Source organism: Doryrhamphus excisus, linkage group LG17 (genome assembly GCF_037039965.1).
Source record: "Doryrhamphus excisus strain RoL-2023G ecotype Guam linkage group LG17, RoL_Dexc_Guam_v1.1, whole genome shotgun sequence".
NCBI lineage: Eukaryota > Metazoa > Chordata > Actinopteri > Syngnathiformes > Syngnathidae > Doryrhamphus > Doryrhamphus excisus.
The window spans coordinates 9503577-9513427 of NC_136373.1; the positions used below are offsets into that span (position 1 = coordinate 9503577).

The window sequence follows — 9851 nt, forward strand, 5'->3', positions numbered from 1 at the left end:
CCACTCAAGTCTCATTAATTTTGATATCCAAGTCCATTTTTGAGAATATACACCACAGTCTTGATCTTGCTTTCCGTCTTCATGAACTTCACACATTGAAGCTCCTCTTAAAAACCTGCTTACATATTTCTCCTTCGCAGTACATCTCCTAAATAAAGATGAAATGAAAATGCTTAAAATAAGAAACACACATTAACAGATAAACGAGATATTTATAGACAAAAACAATGCCTGTGTACAGCTTCTCTGTGAATACAACAAAGGTGTAAGCTGCTAATGTGTATTTACAGTACTTGTCTGTTGTCTGTTAAGATTGCTGTGTCGCGGTCATTACATGGTTGGTGTTCTTTGTAGGTACGCCCCTGTCACTACGACTGTATTGTACGTTCATCTCATTGCAAATTGCAGTTTTGACTTTCGCATGCCCCAAAAAAAAGACTAAAATCCAATCAAGCAGCTGAAGCGCCTCTGAAGTCGCCACATTTCTTTATTCGTGTGTAGTTACGTATAGAGCTGGATACGGTTATTTCTTTATCATTTGTTAATGAGCAAAATGACCTCAAATCTACTAAAACATCCATCCACCCATCTTTTCATCCATTTTCTGGAAGGAGGCGGGGCTTGGACATTAAAAGGAAGGATTACATTTTGGTGCAAATCTCATATAAAGGTCTTCACCTTTTTTGTCAGCATTAAAAGCTTGCTATTCATTATCATCCATGGCTAATATGGGACATTTCTTCTCAAATGTCTGTGTACTAAATACAAGAAGTACTATTGCATGATTCAAAGAAGAGATACATATAATGTGTATGCATGGTGAATAATATGTATTATGAGTAAGTCTTGCATGGCACAGCAATGAAAAGAATAATGTGTATAGTTGTAACAATATGATGTCATCATCATACCAGGTGAAGTTTGTCCTCTTCAATCCAGTGAGTCCACCCCCTGTTCTTTTTCTCACCAGACTGTTCACACACCAGCCTGCCTTCCTCCCAAGTCACCAATGTCTGGAAAGAATCTGACTTTCAGCTCACTGCCCTTGGGAAATGCCCATAAAGACAAGTCTCTGAGACGTACTAACCTTCATGTGCCTGTCGTCCAAGCCCTTGGTGAACTCCTGGAACTCTTGGCCAAGTGTGAAGGAGACAGTGTAGTTCCGAAATGTGCTGCAAGTTTTGATGACGTACTGGTCGCCCTCATGATCAATCACCTTCCTCAGTTTCAGCTTCAGAGCAATCTTTCTCAAGGAAGGCTTAATATCTGGAGGTCGGAACATTTACACGTGCCCATAAAGACACCCTTGGATGAGATTGGTTAAAATGGAACCTCATGAAATAGCTTAATAGTGAATTAGATTGGGAGTTGAATGAATGAATAAACCAGAAAAACACAAAATCCCACAGACACACTTCAATATGTTGGAATAAAATGGCAGCAAAAGGTAGATCAACTCTATTTTGTTCTAAGTGTCCCAAAACTTGTGAAGAAGCATTGCACACATACAACAACACACAACCCTTTTATGAGTAAAAAAAGAATACATGGAGCTTCTACCTAAAGCGATCATGTAACCTTCCAAGTTGACATTGCTGATGATGTCCCATGTGCCACAGAAGCTTGCAAGCATCTTGCTCACACCAGGTAAATAGCAAACACAAAGCAGATTTGGAGCGACCAGCCCAGAACACAGCTCTCCCAAACACTCCCAATAATCTTGTTTTGGCACTGGAGCTATTAGAAGTAGGCGTTCCTCTCAGCTCACCGAGGGAGGAGGCGTGACGGGTGCAACTAAGCAATTCAGGTTTTGTGGATTTTCTTGCAGACCACATAAGACATTTGACCTCGCCAATATTATGGTATCAATCACCAAGGCAGTTGTTCCAGCTGACTACAGGTTAGGGTGCATCAAATCTGAATGGGAAATTTTTAATTCATAATATCAATTTAGCTGGCATTCCATTTTTTTCTAATGAACATAAAAATGTCTTTTGCAAAGTTTTGAGGAAATACATAGAGATTTAGGGGTGCCACCTCACACATAAACTTTTGTAAAATGTCAGAAAATGTGCCATTTCTAGTCTAATGACCTGGAAATGTTGAGTACAATTAACTTCTAAACAGCATCATTTTCTATAGGGTTATCAAAGGGGCCCAGACCAAAGACCAAACTGTGACTGCTAGTCTGAAAGGAACTAGTTGTTGAGGGCAGCATCTTAGGAGAGCTGGTGGGTTGTGCTGCACAGTGACTAAAATAATAAATTGACAAGTGTATATCAGATTATGTAGGACTACAGTACCACTCTCAATAAATATGAGCATCAGCATCAGCAATACTGTCTACTCTTTATTACTGTTGTTGATGTTATGCTTGCTCAGCAATTAGCTAACTGTCATTAGCAAACTGTAGCTAGCTAATGTTAGCTACAGTAGAGGTAATGAGCACTAAATACCTATAAATATGACTACAAATCATTCAAATTACAAAAACAAAACCACAAATTTGCTAGTAATATGTAATAGGAGTATAAATACCAAAAAAACAAAACGTCACCTCAGAGTTCTTGAGCTGCATTCTTTGCTGACCTCAAATCTCCATGGCAACCATTGAACTGTTCACCACTTTATTCCACAATAACAGATGTGTTGGCACCCCTAAATAATCATGTATTGGAAAAATATTTTGAATGTGTTGTTTCTACATATATTGGAACACTTTTAGTATCCAGCCAAAATTTAATAATTGTGTTTTTTGATGCACCCTACTACAGGTCCAAACATGATAATACACACCTGCTTCCTTGTTGCCACAGACAGGTTATAAAGGCACACCTGTCTATGAAAGCAAGAGAAATGATGTTGACACTGGCATTCACTGTGGCATGTAGCTTGTATGGTGAGCAGCGAGCAGGTCTAGCCGCTGATGATGCACAGTAAACATTCATTCATTCATTTATTTTCTACCGCTTATCCTCACAAGGGTCACAGGGGGTGCTGGAGCCTATCCCAGATGTCTTCGGGCGAGATACACCCCGGACTGGTTGCCAGCCAATCACAGGGCACATATAGACAAACAACCATTCACACTCACATTAGGGGACAATTTGGAGTGGCCAATTAACCTAGCATGTTTTTGGAATGTGGGAGTTAAACCGGAGTACCCGGAGAAAACCCACACATGCACGAGGAGAACATGCAAACTCCACACAGAGATGCAAACTAAACAGGTCTAAGTTATGTTTCTTATGACACTTGACTGACAAGCGGCGCCATGCCACGCCCACCATGTCACAGATCATGAGTATAACGAACCATTTCACTTTCACTTACAGCCATCAATAAAGGGATCAGTGTTTTACAAACGGCAATGTGAGTCACTGGCTGTCAAAAACGTTTTTATTGTCCCTCAGTAGTTTCGCATGTTCATCCCGACACAGTAAAAAAGCCAACTTAGTTAAATATCGGTGTTCCATGTAGCTGCAGGAAGTGTTGATATTTAACTTGAGGGGTCACCTGAGTATCTCTGCAGGGGTGCAAGAACCACACCAGCGTTTTTCTGCTCACTCTCAGCGCTGTAGAGATCGTGTTCTTGGATGTAGTAAAGCACATTGTCTGGAAGCAGGTACCGGACGCTCTGCCCACGACGCAGCGCCCGGCGGACATGAGTGGCGGAGATGTCGTTGGTGACCCAATCGGTGACCACGTGGATGTTCTTGTGGTGCTTCCACAGCATGTCTGACTTGTAGATGAACTTGTGGGGGTCGCTGCCGCAGCGTGTGATGCACACCATGCCGAAGCGGCCCACAATCTCCGCAATGTCCTCCTGCTTCCACAAGTTGGGGATGCAGAAGGACTCCAAGACATCAGCACCACACAGGAGCATGAGCTGGGGGCCAACTGTTGGATGTAGTTTAGCTTTGTCGGTTATCAGCGTTAATATAACAAAGGACGATTGTCAAAACACCAAAAAAAATTCACTAAACACTAAAGATAATATCTTTTTGGTCAATTAAGACCAAAGAATGAGAATTGAATTTTTAGAATAGCTGATGACGATATAGATGTATATAGATTGCTGTTTTGTGGGAAACACTGATATGGTACTTTGGTACAAAAAGGTCTGATTTTTTTTTCAGTTATTTTTTTATGTTTTTATTTATTGTATTGTTGTACATTAACAGTAGTATTTAATTTCTACGTCTGCCCAGAAAAAAGTATTTCCACTGTAGCTCCTGGATGCTTAGAGTTGAACATTGTTGTGGTAGACTCTATTGTATATAACTCTGGGAAAAACTGTTAATTTTGTTAATACTTGGGTTGTTTATATTGTTTATTTTTCTATTGTGTATTTTGTACTGCTTAACTGATTCTGTACTCTTGCTGCTGTGCAATGCAAATTTCCCCACTGAGGGACGAATAAAGGCATATCTTATCTTAAAGCAGAGAGCTAACATAGCCCACTGAGCTAATGGATGTCACTTCATGACACGCTCACTCTACCCGGCTATTGTTATGGGCCTTCAAGGAAGTTTGATGGACATCAGGAGGGGCAGGTCGTAAAATATTGACTGATAACTGGGACCAATGAGAACTGCACCTAGTGTATCACCTACCTCTTTTGCTGTGATGAGAAGCACTCTCAACATAATTCCCCTCCATGCGTCTCTTTTTGGTGTAGTTGACACTGTCTACAAGGTCACCGTCCTGCTCATCTGCTGTCAGTAGTGAGTAGTGATGCCTAAAAACACACAGGGAAAAAAAAACACAAAATGAAACCATAAATTGTGTGGGACAAAACTGAAAGCAAAAGGCGAAGTACACTGCACACAGGTGGCAAAGTGACAGCATGTTTGATAATAACACAGCCACATTTTTGGGTGGAGAGACTGGTCCACAAATAATTCTTCAATTTAGCAAGCTCACCGAACCACTTTGGCTGTTTCCACCCACTCAAGCTGCAAGCTCTCCCACGCATCCACTGTGATCCACTCAGAATTCTCTGTGGCCAGTCTGGCCATTTTCACACGATGGAAAGCCTCAATCAGACCCTTCTTCTTGTAGCCATCCCCAACCGCAGAGATGATGCCTTTCACCACCTTGTAGCGTCCTTTGAAAACGCCATTTTAGTTATTGCTGTGAGCACTGCACACATTCTAGACCTAACCTGTGTCCTCCAGGTAGTCTCGGGCCAGCTCAAACATCCTCAGGTGCATGTTGGTGATGGGGTTAAAGGACCCACACGCCAGAAGGGTCACCATTGTTCTTCTGTCGTCCTCCATGCCTCATTCTGCAGCACGGTTATCCTTTCAAGAGAGGAACATGGATGGTGAAACAGTTGCTCATGGTGGCGCAAAGTTGCCTCTACAAGAGGTGATTAGCACATTAGTCTCACATTCTGGAGATCCGAGTTTTCTTCCACACGCCAAAAACATGTATGCGGTATAAAACACGAATTAAGGGTGGATGGGTTTGCAAGCATACTTTTATCTGATCCCTGTGGTGCAATATTCAGTACAGGTACCGATGGCAGGTCGACAATTATAGGTTGTAAACATTGCCAAGTTAGCCAAGTTGCTAACCAACGACAGCGACCTTTTAATTGCCTCTCAGGGCACACACACTATAGTATATTATATACTAATTTTGAAATAATATAGGTGTTACTTGTACAATAGCAACGCTGCGTAAAATAGCATTCGTTACCAGAACACACCACGACGACAGTCGTCCGCCAGTAAGTGATGTACTAACTTCCGGTGATGGCGTACCTAGTGACGTCATTATCTCGACAAATGTGATTGGTTGAGTTCACTGGCGAAAAGACGAGAACCGCGCCCGCACCGTTGAGCTGCGTTCAAGATTACAAAACGAAACAACGTCGCAAAATAATAACAATTTGCGGAATATCTTAAACTTCTCCGTTTCCATCGGGTTTCGGCTGGTGTTTGCTGCGCATTTGTTGAGTGGATTGGAATATTTGACACCTTGCGTCAGTGATCCAACTTGTTTACAAACAATTCTGGTGAGACCCTGTTAGCATGCTAGCTAAACCCCAGCTAACTAACTTTGCTTAAATATCGGATTTAGCAAATAAAAGGAAACTCATCATATTGTCTTTCTCACTCAACGTGTAACTACCATGTCACAACTGTAGCTCCTGTTATATAGCAGCTTGAAGAAATAAAAGCCTGTTATTGTTTTACAACAGATTGAATTGAGGATGGCTTCCCGTGGAAAGTCAGAAACTAGCAAATTAAGACAGAATATGGAAGAGCAACTTGACAGATTGATGCAGCAGCTTCAGGATCTGGAAGAATGCAGGTGATGCACGGAGAACACTTTAAACATACTGTATTATGCATAGAGTCCATGCACATGACATGTTGGCATTGTTGCAGGGAAGAGCTAGATGAGGAAGAATATGAGGAGACAAAGAAGGAGACTTTGGAGCAATTGAGTGAATTCAATGACTCCTTGAAGAAGATCATGACAGGAGACATGACTCTTGTGGATGAGCTGAGTGGAATGCAGCTGGTAGGAGAACAACAATCACACATCTTGTGACTCCGGGGTTGTTTGCAAAACTAAAAGCGAAGCAGACTGGATCTCAGTAGAATCCACAGTGAACCTCATGGATCAGCAGTGCTGCTGCATGAGACTGATGATTTATTTTTACATGATATTTCAAGTTCCACATATCTGAAAAGGAGTAGTCCTGATGAAATGTAGTCATCGAATAAAACTATACTAGTATTTATCAGCTTTATAATCTTTGTCTTACAGGTGACAAAGCAAATTAGTGTAACGTCCATTTCATTCTCCTCCACTTATCTGGGTCCGGGGTGGTGGGGGCAGCAGTCTCAGTAGGGAAGCCCAGACTTCTGGTCCTCGGCCCCCTCCCCCAGCTCCCCTGGAGGACACCTAGGCCTTCCCAGGCCAGCTGTGAGACATAATCCCTCCAGCGTGTCCTGGGGCCTTCTCCCGGCTGGGTGTGCCCGGAACACCTCACCAGGGAGGTGTCTGGACTAGATGCCGGAGCCACCTCAACAGGCTTCTCTCCATGTAGAGGAGAAGCGGCTCTACTTCGAGCCCCTCCCGGGTGACTGAGCTCCAGCTATCCGCCACCTCGTTCTATCGGTCACGAGGCAAAGGTGACCTTGACCTTGACCATTGGTGAGGGTGGGGACTTAGATCGACCGGTAAATTGAGAGCTTTGCCTTGAATACATAATGAAAATTTTCTTGAAACTCGAATACGGATAATGACTAAATGTAAAAATGCATTATCTCGAGCATGGCAGTCACCAAGCTGAGATGCAGTTTTTCCTCCAGATCTGTACAATTTATGAATATACCTATATACTATTATGAATATAACAATGTACTAGCATCTATTTTATGATGCATGATGTTTGTTTTCTTCAGGCCATCCAGGCAGCCATTAGTCAAGCCTTCAAGACTCCGGAGGTGATCCGACTGTTTGCCAAGAAGCAGCCAGGACAGCTGAGAACAAGACTGGCGGAGGTTTGCCCTGCATGTTTTTGAGCTGCATGAGATGAGCCACTCGCTCTGACCTTTTTGTCCATCTACCGTGTGACGCTGCACAGATGGACAGAGACGTCATGGTGGGGAAGCTACCTGGGGCTGTGTACACCCAGCAGAAGATGGAGGTGCTCACAGCTCTGAGGAAGCTGGGAGAGAAGGTGTGTTGGACGGGAAAGGAGCCACGCTCTGGACCTCCTGTCACATGTTCTTTAGATCTGTACCATAGTACCTGATAGTCTGTCCTTTTATTTTGCACTTATTTTGTTCTATATGTCATGTAGCACTTTCTGTTTTGTATGAACACCTAAAGCAGGGGTGGGCAAATATTTTGACTCGTGGGCCACATTGAGTTAACAAAATTGCCCGGGGGGCCAGAACATATATTTAACACACACACACACACACACACACACTATTTTATGCTTATAATTTTCCTTGAATTATTTGTCTAATTTTATGTGTAAAAGTGTTATACTATCAGCTGTATGTTCTCATATCCCTTTTTTCAGGAGCACTTTAAACATCAGACCACATCAAACTATGTCATTTCATTTGACAGTTTTGTTTAGTTTTTTTGTTGTTTTTTTTAACTAAATAAGACATTCCACTTGCAAGTCATGTGGCCAGTTTTTATGTTAAAAGTTGAAATACTTAGAAAGCAACTGGCGGGCCGGATTCAAACACTTGGTGGGCCGCATGTGGCCCCTGGGCCGCAGTTTGCCCACCCCTGACCTAAAGGCATAAGTGAAGGTCGGAATTGATATTTTTCATATTATATTTTTAGGAATAGTTATTAGTTTTCTATGTGTTGTGTTTTGCAAGAGTACAAGTCACAGCTAATCGGCTTTTGTGATTTTCTGTGATTGACATATGCCAGTCACATGCTTTTTCATGGGAATCGGCCGCTACTGATCAGTGGCCGATGGATTGGAGCATCCCTAATCATTTCATCTGGTTTGAAACTGGTGTTTCTTTGACAGCTGACAACAGAGGATGAGACGTTCCTTGCAGAAAACACAACTGCTACTTTCAGTCAATTTGAAAAAGTGACAACGGGTGAGTCAGCTTTTCTTAGCACATTCTACTGTACTCGCAGCAGCTATTTTTAATCACCGTCTTGCATTCTTCTTTTTCTAGGATCTGAAGATAAAATATTGGCTTTAGCTAGTTCTGGTGTGAAAACCAAAGTGTAACGATTGTACACAATGTTTTATTTACATGTGAGGTGTTTGCTTTTCCCACAAGTGAGAACAACACATTATTGTTTTATTTTAAATCACTTTTATCAGTATTCTTGTTTTTTAAATTGTGAAAAAGATGTACTGTTATTTATTATTGCTAAGCCTTGGATTAGTCTCCAACATAATCATGTATGATGAACGGTTCCCACTTTTTTCATGTATTGGCTGGTCCTGCCACTTCGACCGCAGAGCAATTTGTTTTTGTCCATGAGAGGGCGCTGTGGGCTTGTGTGCCAGTATTCGCTACTCCTATCACTCCTGTCGCAGTGAATATTTACAATGTAAACAACTTAAAGACACATGAGAAAGACGGGACACTAAAGGTTTAGCAAACAGTATAGCGGTTGATAATAATAATAAACAGCGATTTATCTTTTTAAAATGTGGGCTTTTAACATCCAGCCATGTGTGTTGGATCCCCAATCCCATCCGGAAGTAGAGACTGGACAATACCAAGTATCTCAAGAAAAGAGGTTACTTCAAGGCGTCTCTTAATGGTAAGTAGCTTTAGCATTTTAGCCTTGGGTTTTATACAGCATTGGTAACGTCTAATGTGTTTTGCGGCAATACCAGTGTTTAAAAAAACTGGTAGAGCCGCTAATTGTGATGGGGAAAGGCTATTAGCAACCCGCTTCCTCTATGCTATAATGCTACACAGACAATTAGGACAAAGACAGTTAGGACACTAATAAACTGGTACTTACTGCTGGCCCTTCTAACTCTTCCACACCAGCAAATAACGTTGGAAAGGCGTAGGGCTTCAGCAAGTTTGTGTGCTAGTCCAGCTGCATAGCGGCCCATGTTCCCAAAATGTCTCTTTTTTAAACAGGTTTTACCACCCCTTTTCAAAATGAGTCTTTTGAGCCATCCCAGACTTCTTTCAGGGCTCACTTCCAAATGCACAAACCTCACGATGTGACACTTTGGTATGGTTTAACACCAGAATACAACATTCTAACTACATTGGTTACAGTTAGAAAAGTGGAAAAAGGATCATAGGTCCCCCATTAAGACTTGCTTCTATGCTTCTGCATAGAGTGTACACCAACAGTGCGTCTCCAGT

At 42.0% G+C, this 9851-nt stretch overlaps 3 protein-coding genes across 3 annotated transcripts; 1 reads left to right on the top strand and 2 right to left on the bottom strand.

Annotated features, from left to right (window-relative positions):
- Nucleotide 1: 1 nt before the first annotated feature.
- On the bottom strand, nt 2-1819 carry rbp7a (retinol binding protein 7a, cellular). Its single transcript, XM_058083458.2, has 4 exons — nt 1561-1819; nt 1088-1266; nt 912-1013; nt 2-148 (listed from the first exon to the last, which is right to left on the bottom strand). Exons 1-4 carry the CDS (start codon nt 1631-1633, stop codon nt 89-91), a joined length of 414 nt encoding a protein of 137 aa, XP_057939441.2. The 5' UTR covers nt 1634-1819; the 3' UTR covers nt 2-88.
- A 1566-nt stretch (nt 1820-3385) lies between these two features.
- nmnat1 (nicotinamide nucleotide adenylyltransferase 1) lies at nt 3386-5800 on the bottom strand. Its single transcript, XM_078798313.1, has 5 exons — nt 5706-5800; nt 5168-5306; nt 4927-5110; nt 4617-4741; nt 3386-3900 (listed from the first exon to the last, which is right to left on the bottom strand). The coding sequence occupies exons 2-5, from the start codon at nt 5280-5282 to the stop codon at nt 3500-3502; spliced, it is 825 nt and encodes a 274-aa protein (XP_078654439.1). The 5' UTR covers nt 5283-5306; nt 5706-5800; the 3' UTR covers nt 3386-3499.
- A 58-nt stretch (nt 5801-5858) lies between these two features.
- Nucleotides 5859-9170, top strand: lzic (leucine zipper and CTNNBIP1 domain containing). The gene is made up of 7 exons (XM_058083459.2): nt 5859-6025; nt 6212-6324; nt 6402-6537; nt 7428-7526; nt 7610-7705; nt 8528-8603; nt 8685-9170. The coding sequence occupies exons 2-7, from the start codon at nt 6224-6226 to the stop codon at nt 8738-8740; spliced, it is 564 nt and encodes a 187-aa protein (XP_057939442.2). The 5' UTR covers nt 5859-6025; nt 6212-6223; the 3' UTR covers nt 8741-9170.
- The last annotated feature ends 681 nt before the right edge of the window (nt 9171-9851 follow it).

Excerpts from the sequence above, each read along its gene's own strand:
- rbp7a (XM_058083458.2), bottom strand. The coding sequence starts at position 1,633 with ATGCTTGCAAGCTTCTGTGGCACATGGGACATCATCAGCAATGTCAAC. Across the intron at positions 1,267-1,560 it reads AGGTTACATGATCGCTTTAG|ATATTAAGCCTTCCTTGAGA; the intron begins GTAGAAGCTCCA and ends TCCGACCTCCAG. Across the intron at positions 1,014-1,087 it reads TGGACGACAGGCACATGAAG|ACATTGGTGACTTGGGAGGA; the intron begins GTTAGTACGTCT and ends GATTCTTTCCAG.
- nmnat1 (XM_078798313.1), bottom strand. The coding sequence starts at position 5,282 with ATGGAGGACGACAGAAGAACAATGGTGACCCTTCTGGCGTGTGGGTCC. Across the intron at positions 4,742-4,926 it reads GAAACAGCCAAAGTGGTTCG|GCATCACTACTCACTACTGA; the intron begins GTGAGCTTGCTA and ends GTGTGTTTTTAG. Across the intron at positions 3,901-4,616 it reads TTCTCATCACAGCAAAAGAG|TTGGCCCCCAGCTCATGCTC; the intron begins GTAGGTGATACA and ends TACATCCAACAG.
- lzic (XM_058083459.2), top strand. The coding sequence starts at position 6,224 with ATGGCTTCCCGTGGAAAGTCAGAAACTAGCAAATTAAGACAGAATATG. Across the intron at positions 7,706-8,527 it reads TGAGGAAGCTGGGAGAGAAG|CTGACAACAGAGGATGAGAC; the intron begins GTGTGTTGGACG and ends TTTCTTTGACAG. Across the intron at positions 8,604-8,684 it reads ATTTGAAAAAGTGACAACGG|GATCTGAAGATAAAATATTG; the intron begins GTGAGTCAGCTT and ends TTCTTTTTCTAG.